Source organism: Halictus rubicundus, chromosome 9, assembly GCF_050948215.1.
Source record: "Halictus rubicundus isolate RS-2024b chromosome 9, iyHalRubi1_principal, whole genome shotgun sequence".
Lineage (NCBI taxonomy): Eukaryota > Metazoa > Arthropoda > Insecta > Hymenoptera > Halictidae > Halictus > Halictus rubicundus.
The window spans coordinates 2,706,898-2,726,082 of record NC_135157.1 but is presented as its reverse complement, the minus strand read 5'-3'; the positions used below and the strand labels follow the sequence as shown (position 1 = coordinate 2,726,082).

The window sequence follows — 19,185 nt, the reverse complement described above, 5'->3', positions numbered from 1 at the left end:
CCGCTACCCGAACTTTGTTCCTTGGCAACTTCCACTGTGGCAACTATTTTTCACTTTCACTTCGGTGGACGACGGGGAAAACTTTAATAGGTTTCGATACCGATACTTCTTATACGGCGAAGGTTACCGACGTGGACCATTTCATTCCAAAAGATTGCTAAATGTACAGGGATATATACAGTATGGAGCAAAACTGAGTCCACACTATTCGAAGCAACATAAATTTTTCAAAATTAGATCAAATGACTTGAACGTTATTGAGAAGTTAGTGTACAAAATTTTTGAAAAAAATTTGAATTGGTCGGAATCGCAAAAGAAATAGTAAAAGTTGGTTTTTTCAGCTTTTTTATCTGAGCCTGTATTGAAAATTTAAAAAATGTGTTTGACTCGCTCGAATAAATTATATCCATGCATCGACATTGGTTAATTCGTTTACGAGTTATAAACGCTTAAAAGTGGGAAAATTGCCATTTTTCACGATTTTCGACTTAAAATCGCACTTTCAATCGCATCTTTCATATACAGGGTGTCCCACGTAACGGTTTTCACGATATTTTAAGTACTTGCGATAACCTGACAAAAAATATTTTCAACAAAAGTTGATCAGTTTTCGATTGGCTATATATTGCAATAAAAAAAAGTTCGAAAAATATTTTTTTTATGGTATTTCCAAGGTCAACTTCATTTTTTTAAATGGAATGTCCCATTTTTTATACCATAGATCGATAGAGTATCAAAATCTGAGCATAAAAGCGTTGACACCTTGACTTTTTTAAACCACTCTTTTTTAAACACCTACAATGATAGTCCCTTTCATTAGGAATTCAGTGACTATATTATATTTTATTAATTATATATATATCCCTGTACATTTATTTATATATATATTTTTTTAGTAAAACCTATAGTGACCGATCAAATTATTAGAGCTACAGTACAAGAACTATGTTCCTTATCCATGCGGCACATAATGTTATCGATCACGAAGGATAGATCTATTAACACATAAACAATCGTGCTTATTTGGTTAAGTTTAACCAAACTAAAATGCTTAAAAATTATTATTATTTAAATTTTTCGTTTTTTGAATTTTCGTTTTACATCATCACTATCGTCATCCACGTACAACTTTTTATAATTAGCCTCAGAGAGGCTGCAGTGCTTGTGTTTGCGATGAATAATAGCAGGAGAGTTAAAAAGCTAGTGGAACAATGTTAAAATCGTGTTGAAGCTTACGACGATCACATAGAAAAATGTTGCACACATGTTGACGTTATTTATGCGGAGCAAAGTTTTCCTACTTTTTCAGGTCTTGCTTCCACTCCAAACTGCACGTTAATTAAACAACGAGCGTCGTACATTGTGTGCCACTGTGTGAATCCTATAGGTCGCCGTGGGTAAAAGTTTCTGCAACGTTGAACAGCTGAAGACTCGGAGCGACGGAGCCCCAAAAAGGGTGTAATTCCCTTTCGACGCTGGATTATCTGTGCTTCGTTACGGGATTACCAGCAAGCGTTCAGTAGTTTTTACCGACACGACGTCCGACGGTTTTTTCGTCGTCGACGAGCGAACGGCGAACGTCTTGTTGATTCCTTCTTACTTGAAATGCACCGAACTTACCAACCTAATAAAAACCGAAGTGGGGCAGTGGCTTGTTCTTTATGGTGCATAACTATCTGACAACTTTAGTATTGTCTCGATATATGTGAACGAGATGTGGACAACATTCATGAAAAATTTATCTCCACTGCTAATTCATTGACGAAACATTTCTGGTTTAGATTATTTTTTTATACAAGTTTTAGCAGCATATTTGTCACGTTTCTCTTATTAAAATGAGACCAAACATGGCATAATTCGGAGTATATCTGCGTGTTTAATTCACGATCCAGTGGAACCTCGATTATCCGAACCGACGCCTGCATTCTGTACTGACCGAACACGTGTTTCTCAAATACACAGTTTATACGAAAGCGATTCATATACACTAAAAATTCATTCGTTTGCAAATCAAACTCGCCTTGGATGTGACTCAAGAGTGAAGTAACGGTTATGCGAATGCTACTGATTCGAACTCTAAAGACAACCAATTTACGGTTGCATTAGGTATTTTTTGCGAATTTCTTAGAAGACTGCAAAAATTTAATGAAGATAATCTGGAGAAAGTATGGTTGGGTTTGGCAATGCAAACCTCTGCAGGGTGCCCTAAAAATATTCCAAATGAAAGATTGCAATAAATGAAAAATTCATCGATAAATGAAAAATTCCAAAACATGTAAAAAAATGTATATTTCTTATACATGTTTTAAAGATACCAGTTTTATATAAATTTAGTAGTAAGCTACTGTCGAAAGCAATGTTCTTAATTTTTTCAGATTTTTCTATAAAATGCATCGCAGTTGATAAAATAAAATAAGATACAAATCGATATTTCTGATGTTTCTTGTATATACTTCTATACTCAGAGAAACAATATACATAATTAAAAGTTCAATACTCCTAGAAAATGAATCTCCGCCACACTGAGAATTCTGCAACCTGCCACTCAAAGTCCAACACACACAAAAGACTGAAAATTCTTAAAGAACCGAACGAAACCTACAGATGGAGGCAAAACAAGGGAGACCTTCTGAAATTCGTAAAACCTATGGACACAGGGGATGAAAATCTAAACGCTGATGTGGTCGTCGCTAATGACCAAACTGTCGATGCGACGTCACAGAACGAACGACGTTATAGGACGAAAGAAGAAGAAGACGAAGAAGAAGCAATCAAGCGATCGATGTTCGATCGCCGGAGCATCCAGTTTAAATAGAGTTTCCGGGCAGACTACCAGTAAGTTCGCATCGATATTCATGGGAGGCTATATTCAGGGTTCTTCGATATTGGGTTCGTCGGGGTGTTTGTCTTCTGAAAAAGTTGGTCCGCCAGGCTGGGCCGGTCTCGGTTGTTTCTCCGTCAAATATTTGATCCGTGTAACAAACCTTGACGATATTAAGGCGGAGATTTCGGGGTCTTTTTACCGGGCCGCAAACGAGACAGGAAGCTCGCGTAATTTCCCGGGTAGAGCCCGGGTAACGACACTTTTCCACCCATTCCCGGGATCCCCGCCGTTAAACGACGGAACTGGGGATTAGGGTAGTCCTTATTTTTTGACTTTCGATTTTTTCTGGAACTTACCCCCCTTAAACTGTGAGAATACTCTGAAAAATATTGGACAACAATTTTTCCGAGGACCACCTCTCAAATAAATTTTATCAAAATCGGTATGTCCAGATTTGATATACCTGCCTACTCCCCTTTGCCAGATTCTGCATGATACACTAAATTTAATGGTAAATAAAATATAATTTTATATGTATTTTTGGAAGTACCGCATAAATAGTACCTCATAATTATTCATCTGAGGTATTTCATTCAAAAACATTTACAATACTTCCAAAATAACGAAATACAGTAGTGTTTGAAAATAACATGAAATCGTTAACATTTATTAAACTTTGATGCAAATGCGGAACGGGTTCACGTTGTCCGACTTCTTCCAAATTTAGCATGTATCATTTTCTCACCAAGTGTCACAGTTTAGGGGGGGGGGGGGGGTAAGACCTGGAACAATTTAAAGTCAAAAAATTAGGACCTTCTCGGTGAAAATACACGGAAGACTGGAGACATATTGCTGGGAGATTCTCGTCTCTGCGGGTGGGAGGTAGCCCGGACTGCAGGTTTGACGTCCTTTGTCGGTACGTCGGTCCGCGTCGTCTTATCTACTGTCTTCGCTTTGCTGGCAGTCCAAGTTGCATTCGCGGGGCTGCGGCGACTCGTCTGATTTTGCGGTCAGCCAATTAAACGCGACACAAAGGGATCGCGGTAAGGAAAATTTAATTGTCTAGTTCGGATGGAATTGTTTAAAGAGGCGAGCTCTTCGCAAGGGTCCGAAAGCTTGTCGCCGCCTTTTTTCAACGAGGTGGTTCTTCACAGACAGAGCCCTGTGCCCCCCTCTCCCCGCTACCTTGCCGTCGCTTAATCACCGTTATGAAAAGATAATTGATCGTAGGCAACCGGGGAACTATATTTTTATGCGGCGTCTGCCAACCGTGTTATTCTTATTAGGCTTCTAAGTAGTTGCTTATTAACTTAATGTAGCGACGGGAAAATTAAATGGGCGGCTGTTACAGCGATAATGAACACGGTAATTGGCCTCCCCTTCGACGGCGAGGGCTCGCGCATTATTACGCCGGAAGTTTATTTATTCGCGCGAACAAAGAACTCCGCGCGAAAGCTGAACCGAAGGTTCATTATCACGCCGACAACTTCGTCGCTGCGCCGCGCCGTCTCGCAAGGCATCGGCCTTACCGTTACCGTAACACCCGTCATCGTTCCTGACGTTAAGCTTTGTCTCTTCAGCCCCCCTCGCCCTCTTTTACTGTTCGCGGTTGCCTCGTTTCCCTGCTCGTTCGAACGTGCGGCAAACTTAGTTCCGTTTCTGCTCGACGGCGACGCCACTTCACGCGACGAGGCTTTTCGCAAGCTCCGTTGTCGGATGAATCAATCGGAGGCCACACGGAAATTAGTCTAATGGTTTTTGAGGGAGGTCGGTCACTGGAAATTTATTGTAATATGTTATGCATGGAGAAGTTTTCGCCACGTTCATATCGATTAGAATTTTCTAATCTCTTTTCCCGATAACGAAAAGCGTCCCAACAGACTCCTTTTATTTATGGAAAGATACCATATGATTTCTTTAAGTGAAAATCTCTAGAAAATCCCTTCTGGAATCCGTCAATTCAGTTTTGATAGGAAATAGATTAGATAACCTCTTATTAACACTTTTTAACAAAGATCTAATTGAGGCCCGTTTTTAATTAGAAGCGACGAAAAACGAGAGTGACCATACGTGTCATGGAATTATAAACAGCCAACCCCATTCATTTTTAGGGTATATAAACCCGCTCATTTTCATCCTGTTCGATCAGTAATCGTGCAGTCACGTGTAGAGTCACGTCGTGTCACATTCGTTAGAGTTAATTTTAGCGAGATCGGGTTAAAGTCCCTTTCGAATCAAATCGTAACCTTATAGATTCCGTTAGTTCGGTATAGATTCTATTTGCCATTCAATAATTGCTCTTAGACTGAATATTTTTATTGTATATTGTACATTTATCTTCAATTCAATCACGACGCCAACACTTGTAACAACATTTAATTCAGAATATATTTGTCTCGTTTGGTAAATCGCACAATCAATAAACCCTTAATTATTGCCCAATAATTGAACGTTTCCGCACGATGCAATCTTACAGCTATCAATTAAATTATACTAGTTACGAGGCCTATTAAGTATCCTAGCGGCTCCCTGATTTCGCATTGTGTTAGTCCACGAAAACTATTCCATCCTAGCGGCTCCCTGGTTTCGCATCAGGTTCGTCCGCATTCTACAGCACCCTGATTTCGCATCAGGTTCGTCTGTGAGTCATCCAACCTCCCAGCGGCTCCCCAATTTCGCATTGGGTTCGTCCGCGCTGTTACACAACCTCCTAGCAGCTCCCTGGGTTCGTCTGCGCGTCTCTCCCGGTGACTCCCCAATTTCGCATTGGGTTCGTTCATGAAGTTTCACCCTCCCAGCAGCTCCCCGGTTTCGGACCGGGTGCGTCTGCGTTTGACTCCATTTCTAGAGGCTCCCTGATTTCGCATCAGGTTCGTCCTCGACTTCTATGACCCTAGCTCCTCCCCAATTTCGCATTGGGTTTGTCCGCGTACCTAACTAACAAATTGAAACCATATTCCCGGAGTAATAACCTTTCGCCGGCCTCTAATGTTGCTCGCAGCCCTGGCTCATAACCAATACACCCACAAGAAGGTAAAGAGGCATCGAAAAAATTGATCCCGATTTTTTTAAACCGCGATGCAGTTTATAACATATTAAAAAAAAAGTTAAGAACAATGGTTTCAACAATATCTCATTACTGGATTTTTATAAAACTGGTATCTCCAAAACTTCAATACGAAATATGCATATTCTTCGAATTGTTGGAGATTAATAATCACAATGAGACACAACCAACGTGATAATATGAACGTGGTACTCTGAAAACTTGAATATGAAATCGGCAATTTTAAGCTTCCGGATTTTTTTAAAAATCGGTTATGTAACCAAAAATTTTGAAATAATTCACTGTCGTGTGAGCTATTACGTAGAATTTTCATGAATTTTTTCGTAATTTTTTGTTGAACCGAGCAGAAGAAATAGAGCACAATTTATTAAACCGTGCTCACTCTATAACTACCCTACCCTACTTGCGGTAGGAGTACCGACTTGAAACTTGTCACAGAGGGGTCTCTTTGGCAGCATTATCGAATGGTGTGACCAGAAGTCAATTTGGTTTGGGAGCACTTTCGACCATCTTATTCGGCTGTACCCTTTGATTTACCATTAAATTCAGTGTATGATGCACACACCGATTTTAATGAATGTTCTTGAATTCAACTGATTTTGCGTAGCACCAAGGAACTTGTAAGGAACAAAAGTTAAATGAGAATGTATTTCTTCTATTAACAATTTTAATATGTCGCAAATAATGAAACATTACTCTTAGATCCGTTAAATATCTTTACAGTTTTCTATTTCTTTACATTTTTCTCCTAATTACATGAAATTCATAGTTACCATTACCATGGTAATTATTATCATTCACTTCAACGTAAAAAATGGCATAAAACGACGTAGCTTCAAGATTTTACTTAAAAAATAATTACCGATCGATTTTTCGCGGGATGCTCTAGCTTAATAAGTACGAAATATATTGGGATTCTTTATGCATTTAGAGCGGAAGCTGCTGAATAAAGTAATAGAAGCATTTAATTGTTTTCTTTAACCGGCGAGAACGTTTATCAACCCTCTGATTAGCGCCACCGTGCAAGTTCCACGTAGAATTTCTTTCATGTACTGTAATATATCGCCAGCTTTTGTCGTAGACCTTGCGCGTCGAATCTATTCATTCTTTGTGAGCATCGACTAAATTACTTTCGCATAACATTTAATACACACACGATACTCTCTTCATTACATTGACTGATCCTTTGAAGTAAAATTATTATGATTAATATGTTAAATATAATGCATTATCGTTATGATTTAGTATAATGCATAGACATTACTGCTTCTTCAATTTCTTTGTGTTACAAAAATTACAAAAAGTAATTACATTTACATACTCATAATTAAACTGCAGATTTTATACTTTTACGACAAAAATAGGTAGTGTAATTCCGGGGGAGACGCACCATAGGGTGAGATGCATTAGTTTTTATTCTGGCAATACTGGACGATTCTTAACTGTTTTTCTGTTATTATTTATAACATTTTAACATTTGTAAATAATCTCAAAACGAAGAACACTTGAATTATACTATTATACTATTATTATACTATTACTTCGACAAAATCTTTTGTGCTGGTTCTTTTTTTTTGTATAGGTGCGTCTCTCTCTCTCTCTCTCAATTTATGGAGAGACGTACTATTAATGTATGTAAATGTACTAGGCAGTCGTTTTATAACGATTTATTATTTTTTTTTAATTAATTAAAAAGCGATAAATTAAACCTAAGACTTGTTCTTTGCCACGCTCCTTGTAAACATCTTACACTTTAATTAATTAAAATTAATTAATTCATATTTATTGCTCTAAAATTAGGTAATTAAAAAGGAGATGCTTCATTTTTGACAAAAACGACTGGCTAGTAGATTCTAATAATTATTGTATTGAATGTTTAGGAGATGATTATTCAACCACATTTAAAGTAGATTGGATTTCTTGTTTAGAATGCCTCAAATCCATGAAACATGTACTATGTATTTTTCTTTGTGTAATATATGGTAGAGAAAAAAAAAGAATACAAGTTGGGAGAAGAAGGTATAAACGAAAGGAGTGCATCTATCCCGAATGAGGAGTGCATCTAACCCCAGGCCCTAGGGAGAGATGCACTTTTTCGAACATTTTTAAACAGTTGTGTCTGTTGAGGCTTTCGGGTGTAAGCCGTGTCCTGAAGGAAGAGATTTCCCAACGTTTCGCCAGCATTGCAGCTAGCTTCATCAGGGGTTCTGGAGACACACTGATACTAAAGTGTGCCACTTTGCGGTCCACTTATATAGTGGGTTCACTCATTGTTACGGTTCTGTGAGCACCAATCAAAGTTGACTTTTTTAATTGGGCGGCCGAACAATTAAAAAAAAAATCTCTTCCTTCAGGACACGGCTTACACCCGAAAGTCTCAACAGACACAACTGTATGATGCCGGGCCGTAAAAGCCTCAAATCTCTGATTTTTAAACAGCATATTAATAAATAAATATACAAGCTTTACTAATTTTACGTTATATTTTCTTAAAGAGATTGAAATAAACAATTGAACTACGTCTGCCTATTTTTACAATCATTTTCAGTAAAAGTTGGATTAAACAGAAAACAAAATGTGGTGCGTCTCTCCTGGAATTACCCTAGATCAAATTTCAAACAGTACAAGAATCAAACAAATTTAGGAACATCTATATGTTATTTTCAATCTAGTAAAATTAACAAAGAAAGAAAGAAATTTTTATATGGTCTCTGCGTCTTGCAATTGACGAAAGAAATTTTATTTTACATAGTGATCTACGCATAATATATTGGATTTAAAGTGAGGTATGGTACTTGTATATATCGTGCACAAACGATAAATTGGCGTGCAAGACGTACTATTGCACTATGTACTGTGTGTGAGAAAAGGTGTGTGCGTCAAAATTGACATAAATATACAATTTTAGCCAACATAAATTTATGCAGGAAAACAGAAACATAAAATATACAATAACAATCTTTTATATGATATTACATTTCCCAGAATACGGTTGAAAATGCATTTATTATACGTGACTTTCTGCTTGCAATAAGTAGAAACTGCCAGTAATGATCAGACATGCTAGCCAAGCCGCATTCAATAGCTCACGTACCTACCAAAGTTGAAATATAATTGGCACACCTTTTGCAAGCAGAATCGTGGAGAATTGCTCATTTCTCTTCTTTAAACTATATACAACAGTAATATCATTTCCACATGTTTCGAAAAGTTATAAGTTGGTGACTCAGGAGTCTCTACCTTGCATTTTTAATCTTCTAATCTTCTTGATATTTTCTGGCTAATGTGTCGTCACTCTTACCATAAAGTCAGCGTCCCTTCTTGCAACTTAGTATAATTGGACACCCTTTCTGTTTGTTCTCAGGGTGTAACCGATCTCCATTGCGTGTCTTGCAGGAAGATAAATTGGAATCGTTTTGCATTCTATCTAACTTCATAGAATTTTTATCGCGTATCTTAATTCTACTTATTTCTTCTCCTCGCGTGACATCATTGGGTTTGAATAATAGTTGATAATATTTCTTTATCTGAGGTTTATTCGTTAGCGGTCGAACCATACATTTTGTTGTTTGAACTTCAAGATTGGTTGAACCCATTATGTACGAATATTTGTTTGGTCTTATGTAATTTTTATAAAAAGAAATCTTGCTCTTACAATTTTTTTAAAAAAGTCTAGTAACACTTTGACTGCCAACAATATGGAAAATACTGAAAAATCTAAATGAAAGCTAAACTTTTGCAATTACATGTGCTACCTTTTTACCTGTATTAATTAGTATTATGACGGGGAATGGGAAAAATGAAGCTCAATTGTTACGTCTTAAACTTTTATTAAATAACGCGGCACCGTGCCGCAGCACCATACAGCCAGCTTCACGCTGCGGTTATATTAGATACAAAAAGTGTGTTACTCGAAAACGTGGACGACAAACTAAACATACAAAGATATTATTATAATTTACACGCGACTTAATGAGTGACATCACGACCAACGCGAAACCTCGTCTCTTCCTTATTTCACTCTCGGCACAGCGCACAGTGGTCTACTACATCGTTTTAGCAGCCGAGGAGTTTCATTTGTACTCCGCAAAAACAAATTAAACAAAATGAACTTAGGGACAAATGACTCTTAATATACATAGACAATGCCATCACTCATTAAGTAATATTCTCATCACATTTTCAAAAGCTGATTCATTTCTTGCGAAACTCCTTCTTTACGATAATGGAGTAGAGAAAATAATTTATTTCTAACTAGACCATCTTCTAATCTATAAATTACTTTCCGCAACATTATCAAAAAAGAAAAGGTTAGAAGACTTTAAGAGTATTAATATATTATTTTCACTACATTAAAATTATTAGTAAGAAATATAAATTTATATTTAGCCCCCGTGTTTTGCAATTGATGCATAAACAATTTATTTTGCACAAAGATCCGGGGTCTAGTAATAATAATAGATAGACTGCGGATTTTACAAAAAAATCAAAATTATGTGCATTAATTGCGAGGCACAGAAGTTGCACAGGCAATTTATTTCTTTTCTTAATATCGTTATTGAGTTGAAAATAATACAACAGTATTTTTAAATTCTTTAAATGTTTTTGCTGTTTCAGATTTGATCTACTCATTCTTATTATGAATGTTGAAAGTCTGTAGTCCAATAATAAGATATTGTAGTTCAGCATAATTGAAAATAAAAGTATAATTAAAAAGCAAACTTTGACTGCCGAGTGGTTCAAGTCTATATATGCAGTTGTATATCTCAATTCGCGTAGAACCATGCTTGCCAACGTTACTAACAAACATTTAGACATTTCTATAATACTTTTCAAGGGGCTACATGCTGACGGTTTTTTGTAGATATACGACATCACAAACGGTGTTTTGAGAAAATGGTTGCCATGTCCTTGTAGGTAAAGATATTCAATTGAATTTTTCAGAAAATGTTACTCAAGCATTATAGGACGAGATGTATATATTGCTTTTTAATGAAAGAATAATATCATATATAAAAAGCTGGTTGAATGTCCCTTATGCCTCAACCGCCCAAAGGTACGCAACCCCGTAAACTGTTAAAAAAAAATTATGTTCGTCCCGAGCTGCTATATATTTCTTTGGTACCACTGTGCGATAGTGCCGTTAACCGAGTTCCGCGTTGCCGGATTTCGATTCTGTCGATGGGTTAGGCTTGTTAATGAGAATCGGTGCAAGGTCCTGACGCGTCGTCCGCGCACGCACACGTCCTGCCTCCTTGGCCATCGGGCAGACACAATTGCTCCTTGGTACACCTTCCGTTCTCGTATTTGCAGGCGTTCGTCACTGTCGCGGAAGACAAGTAATTGCTGTATTAATCCGGTTATCGTTGATCATGGCGGGGGCGGTGTCGGGCCGCGCCGCTGGTCAACGCTTTTATGTACTTTTAAGGGAAAGCGATCAATTTCAGCCGCGCCGCGGCGCACGTCGCGCGCTGATGTAAAACTTGATTTACCTCTTGGGCAGGACTCAGGAACGACGACTATTCCGTATAATTTACCGCTTCCTCCGGGTGGTATCGATATGGCCGGCTTCCTGTCCCCGGTGCTCTTCATGGCAACCTCGATTTTGTGGCTGCAAACGGTAAATAACACATGATTCCAAATATCTTACTGTTTCTGTCCGGCTTTATGCTCTTTTGTCGAAAGAGGAACTTCGACTACCACCCCTAACTATAATAATTTTGTTCATCGATGCCAAAGATTGGTGGGTGTAATTTGAAACAGTAGAAATGAGTAAGAGAACTGAAGGATGTCAATATATTTCATACAATTTAATGAGACCACTAAAGAGAGAAATCAATTTCTAAATAGTTCCCACGTCTTGCAATTAATGCAAACAGTGTTTAATAATTACTGGCTACACCACCGCGAACACTTCAGATTCATCACTGAATTTCACGCGTTCATAGAATGTTTGCTTTTTTACCCCCATGCCAGTGTTCAATCGCTTTTCTACGATTGTGATCGCTTTGTGTCTATTTTTTTAAACTTTGTGGCTAAAAAATGAATCTATGGTTAGTCGGCAAAGTAGAATTCTTTAACAGGTTTGCTACTTTTCAACAAGAATATACAAATAAATTTTAACCCTCGTACGCTCTTTAGGACAATGCTTCATTCATTTGCACGTTAACAGTTACTCATTCCACAATTGGTGACAATTTTCAATCGTATTGTCTTTCGATATCGAAAATTACAAAGAGCTTGGTATATGTTCAATAATTTCCTATGTTCTCTTGCACGTTCTTCTATCAATGACGGAAATATTACTTGACCCGAATGCAAGGTTCACCGACAAAAGGGGACACGCAACGAGGTACGTGTTAGTGGAGTAAAATAAAAAGTTTGAAATAGTTTAACGAGATTCTTATCTTCTCTCGGATAGAATGGAAATTCTATGAGGTGGTAGTAATCCTTTTCCGATATCAATTTCTGTAAGTTGGTTCGTGAAACTGTATAGTATATTATCTGCATAAAGATCCTCATTCTACTGATGACATTTGGACACTTGGAGTGGGGTGAATAGCTTGAGATTGTCGCAGTTCAAGATGAGTCATCAGGGACTGCATTCTTAAATGCATCTGCGTTGCTTGGCAATGACATGGGAAAATATTTAAGGCACACATACATAGCTGCCTTAAAGCAGCTAATGTGATAAAGAGAATCTTCTTTTCAAGGTTATCAGAAGTTCTAGCTTACCCATGTTTCTTAACTAAATTATTTTTAGTGTCTACTTGGTATTTAAAAAAATATACCGAGCTATTTATGACCAAAACTAATTTTTTAAAACCGTACGAGAACATCCGTATTTTTATTAAAGCACATGTTCTTAATGAAAAACAGTTTACATATATTTTAATAAATATTGCATACTTTATGAATATATGAGTTTTTATGTTTCCAAAATTCGAAATTCAAAATGGATTCGTCAGACTTGCATCTCCTTTAAAAGTAATCTTTGGAAAGATATTTATCTTCTTCGAAATCTTTTTCCAATTCCAATTTCTCTTGTGTTAAACCATAAAACTATGTATTATATTATCTGCATAAAGATCCGCAGTCGACTGATGACATTTGTGTGCGTGGAATGGAATGGGCAACTCTCATAGTTATTGGTATATACAGGGTGATTTGTCTGAGACTGGAACGTGAAGTACATCTCCGTTGCTTTCAAGGACGTGACAAAATGTTTAAAGAAAATAATATTTATCTCAACGAGTCAAAAACTATGATTAAAAATACTTCAATAAATACTTCATTGATTGACCAAATAACCGAAAAACACGTTTCCCATATTTTTATTCTAAGATCACAGATACGAATTTATATAAAAATTGATCCAAAATTATTAAAGAAAATGGCAAAATATTCGAATTTTTAAGATAATGTTTAAATAAATAGGAATATTTGAAACCTGTTTCTGCAAAAATATACATAAAATATGTTTTTAATACCCAAATTTGAGGGCTGTTTTCACCCCTTCGATGTGGAAAATTGCCGATAAAAACAAACATCTGTCGAATATTTTTCTAAGAACCATCTCTCGCAACAGTTTCATTAAAATCGGCTTGTGTAACTTGAATATGTTGCCTTGTAAAATGACACCCTGTGCATACATGGATCTCTTTGAAAAACCAGACCGCAGTAACTGGAGGGGGGGGGGGGGGGAGGAGGAGATTCCCGGCAGTATCTCGATTAAAATGTAGCAAGCCGCGATCCTCTATCATTGCTGAGGCCATTAGATTGACAGGGAATAAATGACCGGATCGTTATTTATCCGTCGACGAAAGAGCGATTCGAAGAAGCTGAACTGTCATTTATTTCCCCGGGCTGGTAAACGCATAAAGTTCCCCGGGCCAAGAAAAAGGTCGCTTCAATCACTTACGTCTTCCAGTCGGTCCAGTAATAATTCTGCTGCGAGATCGCCAGTCCGAAGGGGTAGGTGAGCTCGTTCGCGACCACGTTGATCTCCCCAGTCTCGATGTTCATGCAGCCTGCGAACAATCATCAAAAACCGGAACGGTGCCCCAGCGGACCGGGGGGGATTATCGAGTTAGGGGAACCGGTGCGTCTATTAGCAGAGAAATTCGATTGGGAGTTCTGTATTTACTTATCGTAAACGTTCCGGCGTCCGCCCAGCACAGCTCATCCGTCGCCCAATCGATACTTAATGAATTCGGCAGCTTGACGTAATCTCCTTGAAGGAAGATTGCTCGGTCGGTCCCGTCCTCATTGGCCCACTCCAATTTCGGCGAGGCGCGGTTCCAATCGGACCAAAATATCTTCCTGGAACCGGTCGAAATTCCCTTGATTGGTACCCGATTACAATGTGTCTTTTTTTTTCTAGTAATTATTTAGAAAAAAGCCCACGACCTTACCGACTTCGAAGACCTTCAACTATTCCATAAAGGTCATCGCTCTAAACGACTTTTTCCTACACGTGTTATCTCTGTCTGGCTTTGGTTTATGAAAATATGTTTCCTATCTCTTATCGCAGTATTTTTAAACATAGGGTGTCCCAATAAAATGTGTGCACACTCTGACAATTGATAACTCTCTTAATCTTCAATCCAATCAGGTTTAACAGATTTTAAACTTTGGGAAAGAGGCAACGACCTTACCGGTTACAGTGATCTTGATATATGTTGTCAACTTGTCGCCGCTACAGTGGGCCGGATCGAAAATTCGCGCGACATAACTTTTGACTCGTAAGAGATATCGCAATGAAATTTCAGATAAATATTTATAAATATGATTGCTTTTCAATGATATATAAACAACGCGCAATCTTTGCTGAAACACGTAAGTTTTAAACTTCCACAGTTCATCCGCTTCAACATGATTATTCTTGCTCAAGGTCATTTCAAGGTCAAAAAGGTGGTATCCACTAAATTCAGTTTTTTATTGTCTATCATGCTATCGTAAAAAAATATACTATTCCATTTAAAAAAACATCGGTGACTTTGAAATTTCATTAAAAAACACGACATAAAAAATTTTTTCTTCACCATTATAATTGCCCCCTGCAATAGTGTCACTTTGTCCTCTCAAGTTTTCTGATAGGACTGTAAATACGAAAGATATTTAGGTGTTCCCATTTATGTGGGACACCCTGTATACTATGATACATTTTGTCTTTGTTCAATCACTTTTTTATTAATGTTATAACCAATTTTATTATAGATTATATAATAAATCAAACCTAAATTATGTTATAATGAAAATTATATAATATACGTATAATAAACTGTATAATAATTAATAATATTTAACAATGAACAATACAAAACATACATAAGTATAAGAATAAAAATAAAATATGCGAAAAAAGAGAAAATAAAATCTATTTTAACTGTAATAAGGTTAATAGATTTTTGTGATTTGTCATTGATTAATTTTGCGAAAAAATTAATTAAAATGAAAACAATTATTAAAATTTTTTATCTTTGACAGGCCAGATCTTTCAAGTCCCACAAAGTCCCACATTCTAACAAGTAAGGATCTTTTCAGTGAACCTTCCTCTATGTAATGTCACAAATATTATTTCCAACTTCGAACCAATCTTCAAGATATTATGATCTGAAGAAAATTGTAGCGCGTTATTCTGTTGCGCTCGTACGCGGGCGCGCTGAACTCGTCGCGCACTAAATTTATTAAAATTAATAAAATGAAAGTTTCCGCAGTATTTTTCCGGTACTCCGATTCTATTATTAACTTTTTCCTATTTTTTCTTATTGTTAATAGATTTTTACCTGCCACGCAGCTGTAAAACCTAGCCATAGAATTGTTGGATAATCGCGGTTCTTGACAACATATTTCAAGGTCGTGTGAGGTCACTCCTATTCTAAATAATTACTCTTTTTTACCTACGTTCTAGTCGCTAGGACATTAGAGGGAACCAAGATCGAAAGTCGCAGGGGGCGAAAGTAACGTTGTAAATAGAAAACCTCGATTATCTGAATTAATGCAGGCACGTGACTGTTTGGATAAGAGAATTTTGCGGGTAATAGATCGGTTATTTTCTTGATAAATAGAGGTAGATAAAAGGGGCGGAGAAGAAATAAGGTTGATCATATACGCCGACACTTATGACAGCAAAATATGAAGTAAAAGATACAAGCACAGGAATGAAGAATGCAATGATAAGATGAGAAGTATTATTGCAGTGTATGTCTCGATTCATACAGTTCCTGTAAGCCAGATGAAAAATGAGTGCAGTGCACGGAGTGTAGCGATTCGGCACGCGAAGAATGCGCTAGATAACATGACTTATACGTTTGCCACAGTTGTCAAACCGAATAATCTGTAATCAGACAAAGGTGGTATAATATTTATAAAGAATTTGATTTATATGTAGCTCCTTTTTGTATGAACACAATTGTTTTACTTTGCTTCATTTACTGTTAGAATTTGTGATCTATTTTCTCCAAAAAGGGTGTTGCAATCATGGTGTTGTCCATTGCCCTCTTATGTTGCAAGTTTGAAATAATACCAGTGAGGTAGACAGCTATTAAGAGAAGTCGTAACAGCTGGAGCGTCTTCTTTTAGAAAAGACAGACATTTGTTGAATAAACATTTTGATTTAAAAAATAATATTCTGTTACTATCGACCCTATACTGCCTTACAACCTTTTTGGGGTATGGAATGATCGTAGCATACTCGTCAGTTTTCTTTTTTTGTTGATAATTTGGAGATTAATTGTAAGCGAAACTGGTGTGATTCAATAATTTCAGGTATCTACTTAAGATTTCAGTACACAAATTTTTATAGTGAACGTAACAGTTACTGCGCTAGTCCAAAGTTATATCGTTCCTTTGCCATGACACCCATTTTTGACCAACAACTCTGCCACTACTGATCACGAAGAGCAACAATAGTGATAATGTCAGCGTTAATTAATGATGTCAGATACTTATATAAGATTTGGATATAAAAATTTTTGTATTGGTCGTGACTGCTTCCGCGTAATCCCAGTCCAAAGTTATATCGTTACTTTTGACCCCGGTTTCTGTTACTCCGCGGATCCGGTTCCTTAATCCTAGGACAATTCTCCTAGAAAGAGAGATACTAACCCCCGGAACGGGTGGACAGCTATCCCCCTAGGATTGACCAGTCCGTCGGAAACGAGGACCTTGCGTTTCTTCGTCTCAAGATTGGCTACTTCGACGGTCGTCTTGCCGGAGTCGATCCAGAAAATATTTCTCGAAACCCAATCGACCGCCAGTCCCTCGGGACTGCTTACTTTCGGCAGGAACGTCTCAGCCACCGATCCGTTGTAATTCAACTCGATTATTCGATTGCCTGTAAAATAAATCTCATCTAGACCGCGGCCGACTCTCTGGTGAGACGAGTTCCGCGCTCGGGGTCCCGCGGAAAATTCCATTCTAATTGTCGCGCGAAGTTTGTTCGATCGCTGGTGATCCTCATTCGCAAGCCCAAACATAGCCACCGGTTAGAAACTTTAACCATTGTAGCGCCGAACAACGATATATCGTCGATTTCAAGGTCGCTTGCGAAAAGTGATTGTTCCATTCTAATTCATAGATTGCTAACGTTGTACCAATACGACATATTACGTTAACGCAAAAGTAATTGCGGTTTTCAACAGAAATGGCGTTTTACACCATTACTAGACTGCGGACTTTTACGCCAAAGTACAAATGGTCTGTAAAATTGTCTGTTAAATTCTTGAAATGATTTTACTGCTTTTAATTGCAATTTTTATTCTGTCTTTTGATGTAACTGCTTATTATTGGATTATACTTGCTATCGACGTGAAAATGGAGAAAAAGATTTAGATTTTAAGATTCCGGAATTTTTTTAAAATTGATTTTACAGTCAATAATTCTGAAAAAAATCACAGTAGTGTGTCCTATCCGGTAGAATGTTCATGAAGTTTTTTGGTAATTTTATGTTAAGCAGTACAGAAGAAATAATTCATTAAACCGTGCTCAACCTATAACTACCATTGTGGTAGGGATACCGACTTGAAACTTGTCACTGAGGGATTTCTTTGGGAGTTCTATCGAATGTTACGAAGAAAGATCAATTTGATTTTGGGGCACATTTGACCACCTTATCCAGCTATATCTTTTCTAACAGACACGGCTTACGGTCTGAGCTGACAGGCTCAACAGTGGAAACCGGGGAGACCGTTGTCGGAATATCAACGAATTACCGGTGATGTCGCTGGAGTACGCTTTCCCGTTCAGACAGTCGATGTCGATCGCGATGGCCATTTGCTGGTACGCTATGTTGATCGGGCTGCCCGGGTTGTCGTAGGTCGGCGCGAACGGTATCCTCATCGTGGCCATTCCTTGGTTGACCAGTAGAAAGTTCGACTCGTGTTTCGGCCGAGGCTTGCAGATCGCCCCGTCGCCGTTGTAGCCCTCGTTGCACACACAGGCGAACTGATTGTCCCCAGCTGGCACGCATGTCGCGTCAGGCGAGCAAAGGGCTGGATCACGTCGACAAGACGATTGAGGAAGACACATAAACCCGTCGCCGTAGAATCCCTGAAAATCAGTCAATTTTCTTCACTCGTGAAACACCGAACCTTTCACAGTAACGCACGACATTGGTCATTGGACCATTTTCGGCGACGTTCGCCTGTTTTTCTTTCTGAATTTTATTCTCATTTTTTCAACACGCCAGTCTTTTTATTGTTTCTAAAGGAACAGCTGACAATCAAGAAATACTATTACACTTTACAGGTTCATTGTACATATTTTAAGGTATAAAGTTGATTTTTAACAGCTTACCTTCTATCATTATTTATATATTCAATTTTACTTTTAAATCAAGTTTATTTGAATGTGATTGTAGAGCATTATTTTTATATGAGTGGAAAAACAACATGTTGACTAATTAACGCACTACTCATTCATGATAAAGAAAATCACAAAATAGAGATGACAGTCTTGTAAATGAAGAACGTAAGCGACCAAAAAATTGAATTTTTATTGTAATGCGTTCGTTCAATTTTGTTGTAAATTTTGCTTTCAATTTTTGTTGTAATATTATGTTTGTTCAACGTTACAGTTAAAAATCAATCATTCCATACGCGACAACCTGAAATAATTTTTATTTTCTGGGTCAAAATGTACCCAGACCGCCGTTCAAGGGCTAACGCATTCGCTACCAGGGCGTATTTCGGAAACCGTTTTGATAGTACTAACTAGAGACTGTGGAGGTTTATGCAAAATAAACATCGTTTGAATCAATAAAACAATACAAGCAATCAAACAAAATAAAATA

The 19,185-nt window shown here is 37.5% G+C and overlaps 1 protein-coding gene and 1 long non-coding RNA gene across 5 annotated transcripts in view; one reads left to right on the top strand and one right to left on the bottom strand.

Moving 5' to 3' along the window:
* Window positions 1–8,232, top strand: part of LOC143357172 (uncharacterized) — a 52,689-nt gene extending 44,457 nt beyond the window's left edge. Inside the window, exon 2 of the long non-coding RNA XR_013082781.1 lies at window positions 8,005–8,232. This is a non-coding gene — a long non-coding RNA (uncharacterized LOC143357172). The remainder of the gene's footprint in view (window positions 1–8,004) is intronic.
* Window positions 8,233–9,701: 1,469 nt separating this feature from the next.
* Ndg (Nidogen) overlaps window positions 9,702–19,185 on the bottom strand; it is a 52,070-nt gene continuing 42,586 nt past the window's right edge. For all 4 annotated transcript variants that reach the window (XM_076793970.1, XM_076793972.1, XM_076793969.1 and 1 more), the window contains 6 exons: window positions 18,107–18,443; window positions 17,001–17,229; window positions 14,038–14,213; window positions 13,813–13,921; window positions 11,384–11,502; window positions 9,702–11,214 (listed from right to left, as the gene is read on the bottom strand). In XM_076793970.1, the coding sequence (XP_076650085.1) occupies window positions 11,087–11,214; window positions 11,384–11,502; window positions 13,813–13,921; window positions 14,038–14,213; window positions 17,001–17,229; window positions 18,107–18,443 (1,098 nt within the window). In that variant the 3' untranslated portion in view covers window positions 9,702–11,086. The remainder of the gene's footprint in view (window positions 11,215–11,383; window positions 11,503–13,812; window positions 13,922–14,037; window positions 14,214–17,000; window positions 17,230–18,106; window positions 18,444–19,185) is intronic.